We start from the raw sequence: 24074 nt of genomic DNA on the forward strand, positions 1-24074 counted from the left end.
CACGTCATGCATCGAGTTCAAAGGCCTCCGCCAGGGTTCATGCGTCCCGCCCCCCTCGCCTGATTGGGCGAAAGAGTGAGGGGAGGATGACAGTGCTACTGGGCTGTCCCTCCTCTCATCGCCATGGGGTGGCCAGTCTGCTCAGTCACTGATTGGGTAGAACGAAAGGGGGCGGGGGCAGTGGTGGAGTGGAGGGGGGTTGGGGAAGAGGGGATTGGCCCTTGCCAGTCTCTCTGGTTGCATTGGAGGCGGGGCCACTGGAGGGCCCTCCTACTTCATGCCACTGCGTAGGACCTGGTTGGCTGCGATGAGCATCACGCTGATGATGAAGGCGATGGCGAAGGCGCATATCAGACTCTTCCTCACGCACGTCTGCTTGACCTGCTGCGTGGGACTGGCTGAAGAGAACGAGGGAGAGAGAGAGACAGAGAGGGAGATGGATAGTGAGAGAGAGATAGAGAGAGAGAGAGGGGGGGAGATAGGGTGAGAGAAAAGGAGAGAGAAAGAGTGAAGGACAGAGAGGGAAGGAGAGAGAGAGAGAGAGGGTAGAGGTGAAAGAGTTGAACTCCTTAGATCTGTTCCTTTGCCCTACCCAATGGGAACTCTACAAGCAGAGATTAATAACTTTGGTCCTGGGGTGTCATGAATGTTATTGGGTTTTGCTCCATGGAAAGCCCCAGACTACGTGATTGGATGAATGATTGAGCAGATTTTCTATTAATGAAAGCCAGTGACAATCCACCGCAGGTACTCATTTCACAGTCTTTGAATATTCAGCCTCAGACTCTAAATAATCTATGGAAACTACGCAATCCAGCTGGAATGGAGCAAAAACCCAAAGCACCTTGGGCAGTCCAGCACAGGACCAGGCTTAATATAGAGGGTATCACACACAGCAGCAGGACTTTTCCTATAACATATTGTAATATTTCTTATGTTGGACAGTGAAAATATGTACATGCAGATCCCGTTAGTGAGTCATTTTGCAGTTATTCACAGTTGCTAAAACCACATTTTCGAAACTCTTCAAATAAATTGTAAAAATGCACTCCAGCAACCGGTGTGTATGTCATATGCAAATGCACAAGCAGACAGAGAAAAAACAGTTTTTCACAATTTAGCTTTCATTCTGAACTTTGAAAAACAATTCAAGGAGCCTTCTTTGCAAAATGTAAAAAAAATGAGCGACATTAAAATGCTCTGTGCAAAATCATGTTTGATAGAATTTTTCACTTCAAATGAACTCTGTCGCCTCAAACAAGAAGGTAATGAGTTTAACCCTGTTTGAGTTTAACCCTGCGGAGCCTGTGATGTCCAGGGTGTATTCCTGCCTCTCACCCAATGGCTCCTGGGATAGGCTCCAACACCCCCCAATAACCCTTCATTGGTCATGTTGCTGGTTTCATGTTAGCTAAAAGGTTTTTTCAGATGCTAAAATTCTTAAAGTAAATCCCTTGAAATCTCAGTGTTCCTGTGTTAAAGGTGGTTATGAGAGCTATGTCTCCTCATGCAGCCCAGGGCAGAATGGGCACCCGTTGAGGCTCCATGTATAATGTTTTCAGTTCAGTGTGGAGGTCAGTGTGGCTCCATCAGCTAATTTTAAAATTAAAACCAGATAACAATACACTTGAGTATTACTAATGGCTCCTGCCTTTATATAGAAATGTACAGTATATGCACTCACCGAGCACTTTATTAGGTATTTATTAGACTTATTTTTTAGACTTCTACTGCTGTAGCCTATCCACTTGAAGTTATGATGCGCTGTGTGTTCAGAGATGCTCTTCTGCATACCACTGTCACACTAATTTGTTAATTTTGTGTTACTTTCACCTTCCTATGAGCTTTGACCAGTCTGGCCAAAAATTATGTCTGACGTCTCTCATTATCAAGCCATTTCTGTCTACACCATTCTTTGCAAACTCTAGAGACTGTTGTATGTGAAAATCCCAGGAGATCAGCAGTTTCTGAGATACTCAAACCACCCTGTCTGCCACCAACATGGTCAAAGTCACTAAGATAAAAAATGTTTCCCTATTCTGATGGTTGATATGAACATTAACTGAAGCTCCTGACCTGTATCTACATGATTGTATGCATTTCACTGCTGCCCCACAATTGGCTGATTAGATAATCGCATGAAGAAGTAGGTGTCATAAAGTAAGTGCTCAGTGAGTGCATGTAGCCATTTTCACTTTGGTAAGTCATAATGCTCGCTGGTGCTAGCAAGAATATTGAGCTGTAGGGCAGACTGACAGGGAATGCTGTAAATTGAAATACCATGATGTATAGATTTTTTTTCAGTAATTCTCTCTCGGGAACACCTCATAGCATAGGAATGTCTTTCTCTGCCCAATCCCTATTTTCTTCCAAACCACATTCGCCTGATAAAATGAAGATCAAATACTGTGATGGAGAAAAAAAACTATCAATAAAGGTTTATTGTATTTTCACTCGGGCAAAGGTATTCATTGTTTGTGACCAATGGTTGTACACAAAAAAAGTTTTACTCAGAAAGATAACAGCTTTTGAAAGCTGCTGCTAGGAGATAAAACTTTATGTGGTGCAGTATTTATTCGGTTTAGGATTTTTTCCCTCAAAAAACACTTAAAACCAATTCCAGGTTTTTAACTTTTCTGCTGTAATTCCATTTATTTCTGTTGAATTTTGAATAGTGCACCAATAATTTGCCAGTTCTGTGTTTTAACAATAGTGAGATGAATAAAAAATGGAGGAATTATGAAAAGCCAGGTTAAACTGCAGGCCCTTACTGTCGATATCCACCTGACACTCCTCTGGGTTCTCGATGTGGTTTTCCTCCGTCATGATGATGTTCTCGATGTCTTTCATGGACAGGTGATCGCAGAACGTGTCGTACAGGAGCCTCTTCAGCTCCTCCACAGTCAGTTTCTGCATATCGCACTGCAGGAACACAGGGTGGGAGGAGAAGAGCCTCCATTATGTTTCACACTTCCTCTTATCTGCATGGGAAACAACACCAGTCATGCTGCTTCCTGGGAGTAATGCCATGTACATGTAGCGCTTGTAGAGAGGCTTGTGTAACCCCCGCCCCGCCCCCCACCCCCCCCCCCCCAGGCAATGCACAACCATCCTTTATTTGTAATTTTTGTAACAGTGGACAGCTATTCCAATTTACATTTTCTCCATTTAATCACACATGCCAGTGATACCAAGACAAAACACTTACCTATTTCTGACATTAAAAAAGATATATTTGTATTGATACATGTATTGAATAATGAAAATATACTGTACAAATATGCCAATCATTGTTGGTTTTCTCTCATTGGAATACATCTGAAGACAACCAAGATAATTTATTGTTAAGCAAACCAGTTTAAATGTATTGGCATATGTTTGTGTCTGGAGTGCCTCGGCACTTTTCAAATGTATTGTTCAGTGCATTAGCAGATGTTGTGAGGATTAATTGGTTTGTGTGAGGGGCTCAGGGAGTTAATTGCTTCACACTTAAGGAGTGGTAAAGATTGATTGTGAAAGATGTGCCACTGACACACACAGCAGCGCTGTCTTCCATCGCATTTTCCTTTTTCACTGCAGTCTCTCCCGAAGCTCTCAATTTTAACACAGCACTCAGTCTACCCGTGAGGGGGGCTCGTCCTATTGGTAATAGTACATTTTGAACAGAAGTAGGCAGTGATCTGAATAACAATGTGCTAAATGAGTGCCTGGTGCTTTGCCTAGTGTATAATGAATAAGATCATGCATTTTCGTCATATTTATTTGTTATCATGCCTGTTGCCTCTTTTTGCAGAATACACTGGATATTGAAAAATAAATGTCACAAAAACAAAACTGATAATAAACAAAACCAGACAACATAAACGTAATAGCATTGCAGCTTCCTTGTTCATTGTAGCATAAAATGAAATGCTAATGCCGAAATGTTTCTCAAAATAATGTTTTTTAAAATGTAAGGAAGTCAAGTTTGCTGTAAAAAAAAATAATCACACTATCAGGGTGGAGAGGAGAAGATCTACGGCCAAGCTTGCACAGCATTCAGTTCTACCTTTTTCAATTTAGTTATGGTTCTATATAATGGTTTAAAGGCAGAGTTTAGGGACTGGGCCTGTTCTGGGCATAAGTGGGCGGCCATTTTGTGCGGATATGTGTGCTGTTCCATATGCACCATGTAATGTAAAGTGTCCTGACCTGAAATGAACTTTCACTGCTGAAATCCAGTGAAATTGACCTTCCCCTTTTCCAGGACAAAAGCTCATTGATACAAATAAACATTGGATTCATGTGGCTTCAAGGACTTCATCAGAAACTCATTAAGAAATATTAGTAATTAGAAAGGATTCTCTCATACCTTGGTAGTAATTTATGTTTGAATGTGTTTCATGGTCATTTTTAATCAGGATGTCTGGTATATTATCATAAAACACCATAATAATGCCCCAGGAAGTGAAATAGTCTCTTAACAAAACAAAATCTACAGAGAGCCCTAATTAACACAGATAAAATGAAAGAGAGAGGTTACTAAGTCATTATTGTCCAGTGAAGCTGCATAAACCAATTAAAGGGCTGATATAACATGTCCTTTCATTGTCTCACTGATGTAAACTAACCATTGTTTTGGTTTTATTTTCTTAGAATAAAAATATATATAAATATATTACCCTCAGAAGCAAAGAGTTGTTGTTGGTTCTAGACGCTCAGTGATTGACAGCTTATGGCTGCAGTGAATTAAATGGGTCCCTAGTACCTATCACAAACATAGTGGCCAGCTGTGTTAGGAGGGCAGCGGTGAAGATTACCTTCCAGAACACGGAGTCAAAGTCTGTTCCGTTGAATTTGTCAGGCATTCCAGCCGCGGTCAATTTTGGTCCGAGGAGAGTAACAAATTCCTCAAAATCGACTTGACCATCACCTACACAAAATAGGGATATGGTGTTATCAGGCTTCTGTTGCTGAAAAAAATGCGTTTCTCAAAACAACCACAGGCAGTAAGAAAAAGGTCAGCCCTTATAGTTTCACTGACCTATTGAATCCAATGTACTCAGATTTAAAGGCATGCATGGTTGAAGCGTGAAATGTATAACATTTTTCAGCCAGTACAAACTGTATAATACTGTATTTTATCACTCATGTTGAGCTTCATAGTTCCTGCTGTTTATATGGCAATAATGAAGTTTGATGATGAGCAGAGGCCATTCAGCCCATAGGCTTGTCTGCTTGAGGGTGACAGTAGAGTATCCAGCACTGTATAAGTACTGGTCTTCAATATCCAAAGGGTCTAGTAGGCTATGCTACATAAAGTACATGGAGAAATACACTCAGTGAGCACTTTATTAGGTATTTATTAGACACTCAATCCACCCTGTCCGGCACCAACCATCATTCCACGGTAAACGTGTTACTTAGGTCACATTTCTTCCCCATTCTGACATTTCAGTCTGAAACACAGCTGAACCTCTTGACCATGTCTGCATGCTGGCATGCCTTTAGTTGCTGCCACATGATTGTCTGATTAAATATTTGCATTAACAGGCTGGTGTACAGGTCTAGTGTTCAGTGAGTGTATATCTGGTATCTGTGCAAAGTCCCCATAAGCTAATTGACATCAATGCTTTCTTCAGCTGACATAATGAAACACATTTAATATTTACCACTATAACAGTATAATAACAATCCAATAGCCCTATATACCGGGCCAGCACAAATAATAAAATAAACACAAGCCAAAGACAAACCAGTTATTGTCTATTTGTCATATCTTCTGTTGACATATTAATGATTTTAACATTATTGCCAGCTGTTTATGAATAAAATTACTGTATCTACAGCATGTGTTATTGAGATATTGTCAGAAATGGGTATATACTTTGTAGTCCATAAAGGCTTCATGGTCATAATCTGTTTAGACAAATGTAGACTACAAATTAGCCCTGCTCCCTTAAAATGTATCAGTAGTTCCTCCATTAATTATGAGTTCATATGAATACAAAGAAAATAATGAATTTTTATTTAAAAATCAGCAGGTAATTTGCAGCGAACCCCAGGGAAAGTGTAGCATGCTCAGACTACTTCAGCCACTCTCTCAGGGCTGACCTGGGAATCCATGGAGGCTCCCACCAAGAAAGAAAGAAATGAATGAATAAATAAATAAAGTCTGAATAGCTTCTGTTCTCTTTGCTGTTGTTCACAGCTCACTGTACGGCAAATGGTAAAAAACACTACCCTGGTTGGCAAATAGGAAGGAATGGCAGGCAGCCTATAGCACAGTGGCTATGCTAATGACAGGAAGCACCAGTGTAGCCATGATAATATCCACATGGCTGCCGGTCCCTTGAGCAAGGCCCTTAACCCCACACTGGTCCAGGGGGGATTGTGCCCTGCTTAGTCTAATCAACTGTAAGTTGCTTTGGATAAAAACGTCAGATAAAAACCTAAATTATGATAATTACTTTGGGAGCAGCGAGACTCCTCATCCAATTATAAGCTATGGGTGTGACCAACACAGCCAATCACAAGTTTTTTCAGATCAGTCTGTAAGTGAAGGTGATGTATGTGGAACCCATCTGAGGGATAGCACGGGTGAACAATTCATAATTCACTGTGGTTTCCACATTAACATTAGGGAGTCAGCAATCACATGCTAAATATCATATCTCGACTAACTAGTGTTACTATTAGTTCTGCATCAGTATATCAATACTCCTAAAACCATTTCCAACATTGTGGTGCGGTATATGTCTGCACATACATACTGTATATGTGTAATCTAGACAGAGTTTATCAAGTGTGACCTCCGCTAACAGCTAGCTCCAGGGTTAGCGTGGTTATTGCTGCTGGCTCACCGTCCATGTCCAGTCTCTGAATGATGACCTCCAGCTCCACCTCATTGGGCATGTAGCCCAGGGAGCGCATGGCCATGCCCAGCTCCTGTTTCGAGATGAAGCCGTTCCCATCGCGGTCAAACACTTTGAAGGCCTCACGGATCTCTGCAGAAGAGAGCTACATTTAAAGACACAGGGTGGTGAAACGTGCACAAGCACGCAGGGAAAAATATATGACTGCCCTACTGAAAATGCCAGATGAAACCAGCCTGAGCTGGTCAAGCTGGTTTCAGCTGGGCTACCAGTTGACCACCAGCTTACTTGACCAGCTTAATCAGCTTTTACCAGGTAGAGATCACGTTTGGCCAGCCACAGACCAGCAATGACCAGCTAGCAAGGTCGAAAACAAGCTTAAACCAGCTTAGAATCCCAGGTGGTGTTAGCTGGAATTTTCAGCAGGGTGTGGTTTTCCATATGTTTGTGTTCTTAAGGTTCACAATAATTCACTTTTATCAGTACACTTTACTCACTTTACTTACACTGAACCTTTTTAGGAGCATGAATTTCAAGTTTATAAGTGCAACAGTTTGGGTTTGTTATCTATAGCTTGTTGACTCTTTCCAGGCAACATAGCAATTGCAACTTTGATTAAAAAATATATATATATATATTCAAAAACTCATAAGATGAACTACTGTCAACAGCCTTGGGGTGCCTTAGAATAATTGTGGTACAGTTAGATAATGCATTTTTTGCCAAACCAACTTCAGTGGCTAGTGTTGTGTATAAATTCATCAACTCTGACCGGGGGCATCTCTCTTTTAAAAGCTTCTTTCTCCTGGCTGACTGCACCATTTCATTAGTATGCGTTGAAGATAATGATCCACTCTTCTACAATTTTCCACTTGTCAAGTGATAATGTCAAATGCCTAATCATAACGTATGTAGCATAGCAGCCACCATCATCCAACGATAAATCTCTAATCATATGCCTCTCTTTCAGGGACATAGTCTCTATTCAGTTTGTTTACGCCATTACAAACGGAGCTTAGGAAAACAGCAGTTTATACCCATGGTTATTTGTTAGCATCTCTAAACTGCAGTAAAATCATAAATCTGCCGTAATCTTAAAACCCTCCACCCACATCCTCTATAAGGCTTTTACAAAATAACACAGCCAAATACCCGTCTTGGCACATGGCGGCACAGCTTCAGTTGTAGCCAATATCATTGGGTAATAATGTGATGGTATCATCGGAACATGTTTTGAAAGCCGGGCTTGTAATTAGAGGGTTTCACTTTCATTTTGAAGGTTGGGGCACTTCAACTGTACCATTGAACGAAACACTTAACTGAAAACTTCACCAGTATCCGTTGGTGTACATAAGTGTCTGATATTTAAAACCATCAACCTCCAAATAAGCAAATGCAAAGAGAAGTGTCACTACAAATGTATCTCGCGTGTTACCGCTCTTGAAACGAACGCAAATGTTCCGAAGTTGGTGCCGCCTGCAGGGTTGTATTAAAGCCTATGAAACGCTACGCTAAAAAGGTGAAAACCTGCTACGAAGCCCAGTTAGGCTGAATGCCACCATTCTCCACAAGAGCAATTACTCAGAACAGTGTATCACGATATCAGAAATGAATTGACCACTTTTCAAGTGCTGAAAGAGCAGTAATGCACTGTAAAGCCACTTGGGACTTTGTAGCACATTAACGAGCCTGCGTTCGCGTTTATGTAAGTACACTTTTATTCACGTTTTCCGCACACTTTGCATCATAATAGCATTTTTGACTGTAGAGCCACTTTACATTCCTGCTTTGCTAATTGAGACATTAACAGCACAATTGAAGGGAGACCAGTATTTCTTTCTGTCCCTTATCCATGGATAATACTAATGGGTTTTGTCTTTGTTTCTAAGTTTGATGTGAAATGTGCTTTCGAATGGTAAATGAGAAAGTAAAAAATGCTTAGAGACAAACATTTATCATAACACTATGAAAAGCATTGCATTGTTAAGCTAAACATGAATCCCAGTATACTGTATTTAGTCTGAGGGATGCGTGAGGTGAAAAGACCCCATAAGTATGAGAATAAAACATGTATTTATGTACTGTAAACCCCACACATACACACACATACACAGACATATACACACTCAGTAAGAGGTTTTCTTTTTAAATATAAATGCTCTCAGCGTAGCGTGCTCATTGCCCCTCGGTTTTATTTCTCTCCTAGAGTCACCCTGGGTGCGTTTAAACTGCACGCATTTTCAATGTAAATATGAAATGCCTTTTTATAATCTGGATGCTGCGCATGCTGATACGCAGCAGCTCGGAGCTCCTTGTGAGGGGAAGTCCATCGAGCACCCTCGTATGATGGCCTTCAGACCAGATGCTGGGATTGATAGGAGCTTGTTATGAGGGGAAGTCCATCGAGCATACTTGAATGATGGTCTTGAAGCCAAAGGCTGGGCTTGGAAACCCAGCCGAGTCATTTAAACGTTCTCAACCTCTCAGAATGTGTTTATATTCTCTCCTGGCAACAGCCCTTGAAATATCATGCAGCAGACGAACAGAACACCACAAACACATTTCCAGCAGGACCTGAGGTAAATTGTGTTTTATTATACACAACAATAGACAGGGCAAAGGAACCCACGGAAGATGATTATGTAGGTTTTTTATGTTAAAGTTATGTTTAAGAAAAAAATCCCTCTGCTCCAAAAGAAAATGAGTAGAGGAAAAGGAAGCTGAGGAAAGAAAAGGATGAGGAATGAGATATAATCATCCAGCGGCTAAGCAGTCTGCATAATACAGGGAGATTAGCATACCAATCCCAGTGGATTTTACATAATTGCCTTCATTATTTTATCCATTGCTCAGTTCGTTATTACAATTGCTCAGTCATTTTTAATACTTCATTTATTTTCAAATTCTATTGACAATGATATGCACAGAATATAGCTCATTGTGATGGGATAGGTGGGTGAGTGATGTAGGCTTGAAATCTTAGCCCCTTTTTCATCAGGTTGTAGGAACTAAAAACAGGCAGGAATTATCCACACAGGTACTAAAACAGGTCCTGGAGCACGCTTGTGTTTGCTCTCCCACTGCATCTCGAGAACTGTGAAGATTACGCAAAGTAGGAGGAAGTGGCCAAGAACTGCATCCATTGTGTCACAGCAGTAAGTGGTGTTTCATGACGACCAATTTAGCAGGACTTCCAGAAGGTACTATGCAGTGATATGTAATTACAAACACTAAAATCAAGGATTTTATATAAGTTAAAGATATGCTTTAATTTTATTTCCTGCAATCAGTGGCTATTTTTGACCTTATGACCAAAAGTGTTAACAGTAGCTAGCTACGAATAAATATCTGTACCTGCCCGTTCTTGTAATAGTCCACCAGCCAAAACAGCATCGGACTGACATAATGATTAAAAAGAGTAGACAAGTTGTTTGGCTGATTTGGTAGGTATTAGTCACAAAATGTAACAAAAATATGGGTGCAGATGGCAAGTGGTATGCAAGTAAGCACAAAAATATAAAAATGCATAACTAGTGTTATAGGTAAATATCTATGACATACAATTGCCAGCCTTTTTTTTTTTTTTTTGGCAAAAGATAGATTCACAGGAAGTTTGCGGTTGACCTATTAGTGATGTGCAGGGCTGTTAGCTCCACCCCATAGTTCCTGGTATTTTTTAAAAGTACTACCGCATGATATTTTATCATTTCTGATCTCACCACGTGTTATGTGGTGAATACGGAAGCACTTTGTCAAATCTCACTCGAAAACAAGAAAACAATACAAGTAAAGGACAAGCGTTGCTTGATTCCAGTGTGGTGTCTTGCACCAGTTAAAATGAACGATGTCTTATAATGACAGTCTGTTCCATTGGGCCGGGGCTGTGGTGGTGTTCAGACAGAAAGCTGAAAGGCTGGAGCAGAGTGAATGGGCAGAAGAGATGGAGACAGACTGCAGCTGTGGCTCTGAATTAGGGAGGGGACCCGTAACCTCCAATGCTGGGGTAGAACGTGGCACCCCATTTATATGGTCAGACAGGCTAACAATTCGGAAGCCAAGCTCGCTATAGTAGATGATGCATCCTGACACTCAGGGCCTGATGGCTCACTGCTGGTAAAGCCTGAGTTATTGAAAGCCTCCAGATACATTTATTTTGTGGCCAGCTGGGATCCTCTCTATATAACAATATTGCTTCAGCCTCCACCTGCTGTCCAAACTGCTCAAATTTAGAAGCTGCTTGCTGCTGCTGAGTGGCGCTGTTTCATACGCTAAATGTTGACTATCTTTCAAATGCACGTGTCAAGCATACGTTTTTCTAGTCCGTCAATATCTATAGATTTTCATGTTAATTATTTACATGAATGTTGAAGACCTTTAATCTACTATACTGAAATGGCTCATTATATCAATTTGGATAATCAAGCCTTTTGTTTTTTTAATCAGCTGCTGTATCAGGTAATTCATGGTGACAAACTTATCGGTAATCATGACAAATGATAAGATGCTAGCTCAATACGCAATTATTTCCATTCAAATAATGTGTTACCTTGGACACCAACAGAGGAGTAAGTCTGATAGTGATTTTAAATACAATAATGAATGTGAAGTTAAAATGCAGAGCGTCAGCTTTACTTTCAGGGTATTTATATATCGGGTGATCAGTGTCGGAATTACACCTCTTTTTGTACTCCCATTTTAGGAGAGCAAAGGCAATTGGGCATTTGGCTGTTCAGCTGTTTTTGGGTCACTTGGGTGTTGTTGCAGCGTTATTTTATGTATAAAAAGCCAACCAAAGGTTGATTTGTGGAATTTGTTTTTGGGGTCTGTTGATGTTGTCTCTTATAAGAACAAATAAGTGCCAATTCCAGCTAAGCAGATCATCACAGTCTGCACCTCATCTCATCATTGTTTTGTTTCAGTACTGCACACACAGTGTGAATATGCATTAATATGACATTGCATTATTTGGCGTTTTTTCAATTAAGGACTTACTGGACTGGACTGGGTTTTGCTATTTGAGATCCTTGTTAGCTGATACTTCTATGCCAACAGTACGGCAGAGAATTTGGTCAATCGTGGTAAGTTTGTAGCTCTGAAACTGTACCTTAGTATCATGTGATAAAATTCAAATGTAAATTTTTCTAATGTGCCCCTAAAACATGCATTCAGTCACAATCGTATGCTCTGAAATATGAGGGAGAGAGAGAGATAGAGAGAGGAGAGGGAGGACGGGAAAGTGGCAGAGAGAAGGCTAGTCAGCTTATTTGAACCATCCAGGATGCTGTGTCTCTCAGATATGGTATAAGGAGAGGGAACGCACAGCCAAAAATGTCACAAGGTGCTGACTAACAGAGAACAATCCTTAGAGATAATCACTCACTCGATTATGCTCCCAAGCAATTTATTGGAAAAACCAATGTTTCAATACACCGTGTCTTCTTCAGAGTGTATGCTGAGCTAATGCTGAGTGGAGTCCTATTCCTATATAAAGTGCAGCTGATTGGTAATGGGTGTAATCACACACGTGAAAAAAATAATCCTTACCTATGAAATACTGAACAGAAGATATGGGGAAAAACAGACGCCATTAGCATTGCACTTACATGTGTTTTTTTCTTGGCTAGAAACAAGGTCATGCTCATTTGTAGGAAAAAGAATATCCATCTATTTTTTCCCCATGGATAAGAAAACTCTTTTCAACAGCCTCCAAATGCTGACACTGTTTATTACATTTTGTCCTTCAAGCTTCAAGTTTTTTGAAGAAATGTTGAGTTGATATTTATCATGAATTAAGCTTGTATTCAGTCAACATATATAATTTTGTCTTTAAAATAAATGCAGCTGTTCATTTTTTGTTTTGGGTTGTCAAGTGAAATCACGGAAGCCCTTATCACAAAAATTAAACTGCCAGACTGTGTGGAAAAGCCGCACTTATTACTGTAAACGATGAAAGACACGTATTGAGTGAATCTAGGCAGTATTTTTGTAAAGCTTTCTCTGGTGCCCATATGATAAAAAACAATGTTTATAAATGGTGTGTGCATACAAAAAAGATGTGTACACCACTTGCATTACATTACATTACATTAAAGGCATTATCCAGAGCTATGCTCAATGACGTACAATGACGTACAACGTCCCCATGGATTTGGGATTTATAAGATAGAGTTGACGTCAAAACATACCCACATTCACACAAACTATGAGCCATGCTCATTTTGGAGTCTGTGTGAATTGGCAAAATTACAGATGAATTTTCTACAGATCCATCTCAGTCAGTTCAAAGTGCACAGGCTTCTAATCTTATCCGAGGAACATCTTGGCCTTAGTAGTTTCTGTCTTTTTGGTGCATATTTAAGCATCCAGACTGTCCAAAAATGACAATATCGCCAATGACACCTCTCATGTGCTTCATTACGAGTTTTAGTTTATGCCAGGGAAGCATAAGATTCAAGTCCTCCTTTATCCCAGAATCCATTTGAATGCTGAATGCAAGGTCCAACGATATGATATAAATTTAACGGTGAGGGGTTTCATCTGGGAGGTACATACTTTATGTTGATGTAGGCCTAATATCTATAAATTTTGTGTGGATGTATCTGTCATGGATATATCTTTCATGTTTGTTACTTTGTGAACTTGCACCACTTTAACATGCAAGGTAAATGTCTGTGTAATCAGACAATAATATATATCCTACTTTGAATAATGTCTCATCACAGGCTGATAAGTGCCATGACTCAATTAATGGCAAAGGTTTTGATTAATTACTGGCTATGGTTGTGTAATCTGATATATAATCTGAGGAGGGAGGCACAACATGGCGGTACCAGGGGCCCTAGCACTTTGTTGGTGCAGAGCAATACACATCTTTGCATCCACTTTAATCCCCAACCACTTCTTTCAAATTTCCAAAATGGTTCAGCTGCTGTGACACGCTGCCACTCCACAAATGTTCTTTTATTGGTTATGCCAGAACTAATTCCACTAAGCTACATTGCCCGGCTGGCCTCTACCTGCATGGCGTGCATCTCGATTTCACACTCCGTGAAGTTTCTCTTCTCTGTTTTGTGGTCTGACATCTCCTTTCTCCCTGACAATTCACTGGAATGACAAGCTGATTCATATGCATATCCATATTCTCAATGGAATATGGATATGCATATCCTCCCACATTAATCTTTTATAGTTGATTGTGGGTGTTAACACTCACAATTAACTCCCACAAGGTGGAATACTGGGCTCCTGCATGTACAACCATTTCTAGTTGATTGTGATTTGTTAAGACGGTTTTATGAATCAGGATATGTTTGACCATACTCACATTTTGGTAACAATTTATTTGAAGGGTCCTACATAAGAGCTATATGTAAGTGCTCCATAGTACATTCAAAAGCACTACATAAGCATTCATAAGTGCTTATGTCAATAAGGGCAAATAGGAATATGGTGTGTTATGTCAACACTGATGCAAGTGACATTACCATGATATATCAAGTGAAATGACACAATGTATGTCATCAATATTGACAGAACACGCCATATGCCTATATGAGGATATTGATATAAACAATTGTGATTGTAATGTAGTACTTAGGAATGCTTATGTAGTGCTTATGATTGTGCTGTGTTGTGCTTATGAAGTTATAAAGCTCTTATGTAGGACTCTTTATCAGCTTCACCCAACACTCCATTTTGAAGCTGGTTGCTGTTTTTTTTCTGTGTGTTCAAATATAAGGTATTGTAAATGTATCTATGCTATAGATATCATAGCCTTTCCTTGACTTTTTGCTAGATGCAAATATTGTTTTGTTCCTGTCACATTTGTCACCGCTGTTTGCAGTTTTGTTGTTCTTCTGCTTTTTAGCATTTGTGTGGCATTATTACATATTTCATGAGATATCCCTGGATGTTTTTTTTCCCTGAATAAACTTTGAACAAAGAGTAGAAAAATATGTCACATCATCAAAATGCAGTATCAATGTGTAAATCTAATTCAAGTTATGTTTTGTATTAGCATACATTATGCAGCAGACAAAGGATTATATTTTCAAATGAAAAAACAGAAAATTCATCACGAGAAGGTAACAGCTTTTGAAAGATGACCTTGCAGGGTAAGAAAAACACCGGCTGCACAATCTACAGCATAGTTAAGGTTGCTTGTACCACCAAACCAGTCTCTAGTTTAGTGGTCCATTCAGTGCTACAATTCTGCACCTGTTTTTGAAGTGCAGAAGAGAGGATTATGGCACTATGAACAGAGTTTGTTTTCTTTACCAAGGGTTATTGAGTTCCACACAAACAGAGTGAATCACTTGGATTATTGCTTTCCCATCAAGAGATTTGTGATGTCAGCAGAATTTGGGTCACACAATATGACATACATAAATTATCCCATTGTTGCACACTCATTCATCTGCAGTCATAAAGGGTAGTCACAGAGAGTGGTCACTGTGTGGAGTAGCTTGCCGGGTCATATAGTAGAGGCAGAAACTCATGGGGTTTTCAAGACCAGGCTTGATGGATACTAGATACTATCTACTTTGTAGGTAAACTGAGCACTAGGTCTATTTCAGTGGTTGGAAAATGTATGAACATCTAACTACAGTATACAGTAGTTGTTGGTAACACTTTACAATAAGGTTACATTTACTAATGTAGTTGTTAACTAGTAACTAATGATCTTCACAGCTTTGTTTATGTATTTGTACACCATTAATTCATGTTAGTACTACATTAGTTACTGCCAATTAATATTGGAATGAAAGAAACCAGTGTATTTGTTAATAGTTTTGCTAATGTATAATATAATACATGAGTTAGTAGTTAACAAGTACATTAAGTAATGGAAATTCAATTTCATGGTTAATCAATGCATTTGTATGTCACAATGCATGTTAACAACTAAGCTAACATGCATTTCAGATTTATTTTGTCCAGATTTCAGATTCATCCAGTTGCAGACACAGCAGGGGAAATATGCATTTGTGTTGCACCTCTATGTTTTGCTTTTGCTATGTGTTCTCTGGAGCTTCTGCCAGCCATCAAAGCCTGTTCTGTTCAGTCATCCCTATTTTTGGGGGGGAAAGGAAGGGACGGATAGATGCACGCTCTTCTGCTGTCGTGACTCTCTGGGTTGTTAGCCCCAAGGCCTTCTGCTCTGCCTCTGAACAATTATCATCAGCAGGTTGTCCCCCCGCGTTTGATCACGTCACGAAAAACACCGCGGAATTCACGACAGGACAAGTGTTTTCAGACATGAGCGTGGTGAAGCCGTCAGAAGATACAGACCTGACCTGATCTCTTGATTCAAAAGCGCTTGTTTAATCCTGCCTATGTGATTTTATTTCACCCTCTGTCTGACCGCAAGGCTCTGATTCAAATACACAAAGTGACCGCTAATTTAAGGCCTGCTTTATAAGATGTAGTGGAAGGCAGGCTCTGCGTGAATCTGCCTGGTTGCTTCCAGTTGAAATGTTAGCAGCAGAATATAAACTGACTCCTCTCCAAATGCATTCGCTTCAGAGGTTGAAACAGCTCTTTATGCTAACTCAATCTCTGGCCTGTGCTATTGTTTGCTGTTGTTTTGCTGCCAATATCTATATTTAAAGTACATTTCTCTTCTTTTCCTGTTGTTCTGGGAGCCGCTTGAACTTTTCTCGTCCAGTTCGAGTTTAAGCGACCATGAAGCATAATCCCCCCCCTCTCACTGCAGCATTCTCTTTGAAGAGGAAGAAGGTGCAGTCAGACTTCAAAGATGTGTTGCTTTTCTGTCCCCTTGGGCTTTGATAGTGGATGAAACGTTCAAATTTAGAGCCGTTTTTAGTTTAACCCCACAACTCAACTGTTTTTAAAGCGATGCTAAATCAATAAAATACAAACACTGCCCTTTAGACGAATGCAAGTAGGAACAGATCCCACCCATGGGCACATAGAGGAGGAATATGTGAATTTGGTATAGAATTGAATCACCCTGTGTGAAGCTGTTAGGTGCCAATGTGTCTTTAAGTAATGTTTGATAGTAGGCAAGCAGTTTTCCTAAGCTTTTTTTTATGTCGAGCTCATTGAAATCCTTTCCGCAAAAATGAGGCACCTGCTACGATTTAAAGTGTGTGCATGCGTGCGTGAGTGAGCTTGTGTGTGCGTGCAAGCGTGAGAGAGTTTGTGTGTGCAGGATTGAGGGGGAGGGGGGGTGTACCATAACCATCAAATGTTACGATAAGCTTTCTGTGAATTATTTTTCTTTTATCATTATTTTTTCATTTCTTGGTAAATTAGCTGCCAAGGTTTCCGTGGACACCATTTGGACTGTTAATGTGGAAGAGGCTGCTGTTTCAGTTGGCCACAGCTCGGTGTTCAAGGGAGTAGCCATCCTCACTGAATTCAAATCCAAGAGCTTCCCTCTGTGCCAGGTCGGAAAATCTGGCAGGGGTTTGTTATCGCAGCAGACTGATGCTTTTTGTAGTAGACTCAAAAGTCGATGCATCTTAAACACCACTTCTGTGTGTAACACTGTAGACTATTTTTAAACCTCACTGGCAGCGATAATCCATCTTCCCAGGGAAACGAGACTCTTCCGGCACCCAGAAGATTTTAATATCATACTGACCACGCTTTAACAAGGCTCTGGAGTATACAAATGTGCATTAACTAAGAGGAGCTTGTGTTTTGTGGAAATTGCTACTATTATCCCATGGGTTGCCTACAGAGACAACCTTTTATACTCCATGAGGTTTTGAGTAAGTCACAGTGATCAGTGTGTCTGGCTTTGCTGGGCGTGTCCAGGTTGTGACTCACTGGTAACACATGCCTCTGTGTTTTTCAGTCCTTTAGTCCAGAAGATCTTCATTTGTCTGCCTATGAATTGATTGCATGCACATTTATTATGCATACTATCTATGTGTTTCAAAACATACAGAAACAACCAATTTGATAGGCATTGACCACAAAGACCTTGAATGAAACTGCAAGGCACTGACTGAGTAATTTACTGCTAAATAGATTTCTACATTGATTTGACCACAACATAGGCTGTAAACATGACATTCTGTCAGATATATTGTAAGAACTAAAAGCAGTAAAAGCTACTTAAATCTGCATATAGGCATAAAACATGGTTACAAAAAGTGCAGGTAAATGGAATTGAGACCACAGCCAGAAATTGGTAGAGGCAAATATATTTATCTGTAATAGCCAGAGATGATTTCTTTTGTACAGACTTCACACTTGCACTTGGAAGTGCTGCGTATCTAAAGAATTACATCTCGAGGACTCTCTGTCTCTTCTAAGGAAGAAGCCAACTGCTATATTCGTCTGTCCTTACCCTTTGTGGGCCCAAAAGATATTGTAAAATAAATGTGACAAACAGAAAAGAAAGCTTGCGTGTTGTACCAAAGAGAAAAGATTCCCAATTCATCAAAAAAGGGCCTTCACAAAATATTGACCAACCAATCTGGAATTGGAATCATGCCCTGGTCTAGGAAACCTAAATACATCAAACTCCACCCTGCTTCTTCAGACCTGAGGAACATGTACGCAGTTACAGGTACAGCAGAGGCAGTTCAAAATCAATCCATTTCATCTCACAAAACTGTCTACTTGGAAGGCAACTGATCATTCTCGAATCACCTCCAGAATTTTTCACTTTCATCAACGCATACATCTCAAAGGGATTCTTGGCTGATAAACAACTGTTCCTGAGAGCTGGTCTTCCTCTTTGCTCTCCTGCAGCCTTCTTCAAATAGATGGCCTGTAAGTATTTGCCAAGGCTCACGTAAGATGGATGCCGCAGTTCAACAGTAAAAACATGCTGCACTTAAATACAGGCAATGAGAATCACACAGAGATGATACACAATTCACGATCAGAGAGAAACTGCAGCCAATGGAAATATTTGGACTCTCCAATAATTTGACTTTCCCCTGGACTTACTGTGCATGGCGCTGGTGAAGTTCTAGATCATTTTAACTTTGAAAAGTGCTGACATGCAATCTGTATCAGGAGGACTGTGACCAAACCAACTGTGACCAAACCAAAATGGCTGTATAGCCTTAACAGTCTATGCATTGTGGCTCATTAAATTTAATTTAAAGTTAAATTAAATCTTGATTTGTGTCAGTAAATTAAAGATGATACAGGAACCACCTCGGGCCATTTATTAGTATAAATTATCATTTTAATATGATTACAATTGAGTCACCATCTCTGACTAAGAATAAGCAGTTTCTCATCAGAATACAGTCGACACCATGACCACAGGCACACACACTCGCATGCATACAGTACACACATACTCATACATACACACACACACACACATTTTGCCTCATCTTCTATCTCTCATCTGAAAGCTAACATGACAGAAAGAAAGAGAAAGTCCCCATCCTTACACTGCATAACACCCACCCGGAAGTTCTCAATAAACGTCTACTGACACGGTAATCCAGACACAGTCAATGCTCCGCTGTATCCGTAGTAAATTGTGCACTTTCCCCATCTCTGTGTTTTGTTCAGGACTTGGCTCTACCGCAGCCTGGGCCAGGTTGGACTTTTACAGTGTCTGATTGATGACGCTATTAACCTGACAAATGTGTATCCTGTCGACTATTGTGGCTGTCAAGCAAGTCGTGAATGAGCGAGCAGTACTTGTCATGCGATAAATGACCCTTAACATCGCTGAGCAGAATTATTGTCACCCCGATGTGTAATGTTTAATATCCTTCTCCTCTTTGCTTTTTCAGGGGAAGTGCAGATGATTTTAAAAGCCATTCCTCAAAATTAAACTCACAACTACGACGACCTCGTAAAGCAGAGTTATGAAAACGATTATGGGCAATGGGCATGCCCTGTCAAAACAGAGCTACAATGAATGATGCGCTTGTGTTGTCAATACACTGTAGAACAAGTCAGGTGGCTGTGCCCTTGTCCTGGATGGTCCTTTAACCCATTTCCATCCACCTATTTATGGAAGTCAACTAAGGCCAGCAGTGTATTAGCAGTAATATGCATGATACTGTGGAGAGCTTTTCTGAATGTGAGCACAGAAACATCTAACATTGATGTAAAATGTAAAAAAAATTATTTCTGATTTTTTCAAACAGCTTTATCAGAAAAACCTAATGGATGGGCAGTGGTTTAACGTTTTCCTGCATGATGAACCAGACTCACATAATACAACATGCAGGCTGTGTTAGAAACCGTACTTAGCATATTACTTGTACTACACAATGAAAATAAGCCTGATATTTAGTACCTGGTTTCGAACACAGTAGCAGTCTCTCATTTAATGAGTGTGCTCATACAGTCAAAGTCCCCATGGAAACATTTGTCTCTATCAAAATGGTCCAGTTTGGCTGGGGTGAATATGCTTCCCAAGACACCATCTTAAGTGCAACACTCTATATCTTATATTGCACCACATCAAGTAACCATGAATAAACGATTGCATGGAATGTTTAATATACTGTATGTCACCATATTCAGCCTGATCGATCCTTCTAAAGCTTATACTGACCACATGAAATTTTCAAGTAGAGCATATTGCTGTGTAATTAAACATGAAAGTACTTCAGAATATGAAATTGTCTACATATTATTTAACAGTTATACCAAGGATTTCTTTATTCAAGTATTTATTTGTAATTGTATTTTACTTGTTCATTTTGGATAGAGCTTTGACAGTTTAATCAAGCTGAAATTGAACTCTGTGCTCTACTGAGATAAGGTTTTGTGTATCTTGAAGGCCTCTTTTATATTCTGAATTCTGTACGCCTGGCTTTTTTGACAACTTAAATACAATGTTGATACTGCTGGAGAAATTCATTAATTGTTTTCAAACTTTTGTAACATTGGTGTGATCATTGCTGAAACCAGGTTTGAGCCAACTTTTCTTTCTTTGATTTACTTCAAGTCTAATCAATCTATTTGGTCATGGTTTTATTGGTTTTTTCAAATCATTTTCATATTATTTATGCAGACATGGACCTAGATAATTGAATAACTGTCAGCTCCTTCTTTTGTCACCTTTGTCCCCCCCACAGAGGATCTGGAAAAGAGAACTGCAGCTGAACTATGTGTGTGTGTGTGTGTGTGTGTGTGTGTGTGTGTGTGTGTGTGTGTTGTGTGTGAATGTGAATGTGTGTGTGTGCATGCCTATGTGTGTTAGTGTACCTGTGTGTGTGTGTCACCCAGATGAGCTAGTGGTTACTTTACACCCAACAAGTTACACTGTACTACAGGTGAGAGCTGGCACTGACTACAGCAGCGCTGGTAACCTGTGGCTGAGAGAAATTACATGTTCTAAAGCATATAGTCAACCAATCACAGCTCTGCGACATTCATGACAGGCATCTGCAGGTAAAGGATATCTGTGGCCATACGTGTGTCCTGCATTGTCTCTTAAAGTTGAGCTGGCAGCAGTGTAGATCGATCTTACCCCCTCCTACACCCTACACCCAGTGTGCTAATCTGTGTAGGAGTGTGATGATCAATATGACAAGGGTCGAATAACTCCCCCCCCCCCCCCCCCCCCCAATCTCCCACCCCCCCCCCCCCCCAATCTCCCACCCCCCATCCCATTTTTATTGATCTACACTTCCATAGCATTGAAATTTGCCTTATAACATAATCTGGGGAGAAGGGGGAGGGTTATGTTATCAGGTAAATTTCAACACTATTGAGGAGCGCAGATCAATAAGTATAGGGGATGGGGGGGGGGGGGGGGGGGCGTGGATGATTGGGTGGTGGGTACGAGGAGAGGAGTCAACCCTAGTAATTCCTCCGTGTTTATTCGTTGCCCTTTCCTGGCTAACTGTGCCCTTGCATCATTGTAAACCCACGCTCAGTAATAACTTCCTGCAGAGGAGAGGCCTATTCATCCACTTCTTCACACAGCTTAAGGTGAGCGGTGTATCTCCGGCTGGGCTACTCCCTTCAGGCCGCCTGAGGGCTTTTGTCTTTCGCTCTGAACCCCCTTAACCACCACGGACTGGACCGTCAGCATTAACAACAGCCCCTGTGGGGTCTCTCAGTGCCACAGGGGGAGGCTGTGCGGAATACACTGTGTGGGAAACATGTTGGGACAGGTGTGTGCATGTGACTCAGTCCTCAGTCCTTACAGACATCAGACTCTAAACTCTCTTTAAAGGTAAGGGAAGCGTAGACTCTTAGATAAAGAAAATATATTGCCACGCATTGAACTAATACTGCCAAATTTCTATTTGGCCGATTCGATTCAACAGGTGCCAATGTAAAAAAAATTAAATAAAAAAATTTAAAACTTTTAAATTTTTAATTAAAAACTTTTTGGCTATTTCCCATTACCTGCTAAGCACACATCCACAAGTAATATACAGTACAGTATTTTACATTGTGTAAAATAAACAACATGTCTACATGTGCGTAATTGAAAGATATGCAATGTATGTTTTACCTGGAATTAAAAATATATCTAAAAACACGTTACATTTTCAAATATGGTTCGTGCTCTGAATCAATGTGTTTCTGCTTCATTTCCCATCCATTCGTGCCAGCATTACGTTCTGTGATTTAAGGCAAGCACTTATTTTATAGCACATCTGTATAAAGCACTTGATGAAAATGGCAGCAATTTACTCAGTGTGATTATATCTTGTGACATAAACCTGCCTACTTTATTGCATTCCGTGCATATATTACATCTTTGTGAATATAGCGCTCAGGAACTTTGCCTGCTCATCAGGTTGAATTTATGTGGACTTGGTGTTTGCTGTTGTGCGTGGCTTAAGCAGCGAGCGCGTGAGTTAGCTGTCTGTCCCTGAGCTGAGGGAAAGCACTGCAGGCTTCCCCGTCAAGCCGCGACTGTCAATTCATTCCGCGGTAATTACACGATGGCGGTGCGCTGTCTGCTGTCTTTGTGACGGCGCACAAAAGAAGCCCCGAGAAGGTTGGTATTCGCCAAATGTTTTCCCAGTGTTGAGCAGTCTTGACAGATTAGAATCAGGAAGCTGAGTACACTGTAATGCCCAGGGCTTCCATTTTGGCTCTGCTCTGCAAATACCAAGTTTTCATATTTGCTCCTTCCTCACCCCAGCGACTGGAGGCTCTATCATTTGTCGCTGCTGCATCATTTTGCATTGCATTACTGTGAGTAGCGCTCTGATAACAATCAAACATTCCCCCCAAACCTCCCACTGATTCTGCAAGGACTGACATTGTGTCGACCATGTCCGACTGTTTAGAACAAGGACTGTCCACTTATTCTTGGTCAGGGTCGCAGGGGGTGCTGGAGCCTATCCCAGCATGCACTGGGCAGGAGGCAGGAATACACCCTGGAATACACCCTGGACTGATCTCTCACAGGGCACACACATAAGCATTCACTCACACACTAATGCCTATGGAAAAATTAAGGGATTGCTCCTCAAATCCAGCCATGGTTTTCTTTTCTCCCAGGTAATTAACAAAACAATTAGTGCTACTGATTGGCCAGACTGCCTTCACACTTGACTCCCTGGTAATGGACTGTGGTTTGATGATTCCTGGTTTAGAATGTGCAGTATGTATGCTATTCTAAAAAAAAAAAAGAACAAAGAACAATTGACGGGGGCGTTATAAGCGAGAGGGAAAACACTTCTCCACCTCAAAGCTCCACACTCAGGAATTGTAGTGCTCTCTGTCCCTCTCACACGACAGATGGAGCGGTGTCGGTACGTATCTCCTGCACCTCCGCCAGTCCGTCAGTGTGCGGATCTGGGGAATCAGACAACAGAACCGCTCACGGCCGAGCGCCTTTGTGAACGGCCTGAAACGAACGCCCGCATCCGGAGGAAAAAGCACTCTCTCCACGATTCTGCCCGGATCCAGCTGCTTTTGTGAGGAGATAGAATTAGCAGAGAACAGGAAATCCTTTCGGTACCTGTCCATCACAGATAAAAGCCTTGCCCTCCATTCCTTTCTGCCTCTCTGCATCTGCATCAGCCAGTACTCGCTTTCAATTTCTCGACAGGGGCAAGCTCCTAAATTTGAGCTGTTTTCTTCCCGGTAACAGGTCCACCACCTGCCCAATTACACAGATCTACACACACCCACGCACAAAATCAATTATGCATCCAGTTTGACAGTTGGTGGAAAGAAAACTTACGGAATTCACAAGAACTGGCCCCTCCTGTGGCCCAGAGCAGTGACACGGAAAAATAATTTATTCCAATTAATCTCTGCACCTTTTCTCTCTGTTTTTCCAAA

The 24074-nt window shown here is 40.8% G+C and overlaps 1 protein-coding gene across 1 annotated transcript in view; it reads right to left on the bottom strand.

The window, feature by feature from the left end:
• Nucleotides 1-270: 270 nt before the first annotated feature.
• The window catches only part of LOC133141161 (calcium-binding protein 7), a 33010-nt gene continuing 9206 nt past the window's right edge, over nucleotides 271-24074 (bottom strand). Inside the window, exons 2-5 of the mRNA XM_061261589.1 lie at nucleotides 6843-6986; nucleotides 4800-4912; nucleotides 2772-2922; nucleotides 271-398 (exon numbers count right to left, since the gene is read on the bottom strand). Coding sequence (XP_061117573.1) covers nucleotides 271-398; nucleotides 2772-2922; nucleotides 4800-4912; nucleotides 6843-6986 — 536 coding nt within the window. The remainder of the gene's footprint in view (nucleotides 399-2771; nucleotides 2923-4799; nucleotides 4913-6842; nucleotides 6987-24074) is intronic.

This window comes from Conger conger, chromosome 11 (genome assembly GCF_963514075.1).
Source record: "Conger conger chromosome 11, fConCon1.1, whole genome shotgun sequence".
Classification (NCBI taxonomy): Eukaryota; Metazoa; Chordata; class Actinopteri; order Anguilliformes; family Congridae; genus Conger; species Conger conger.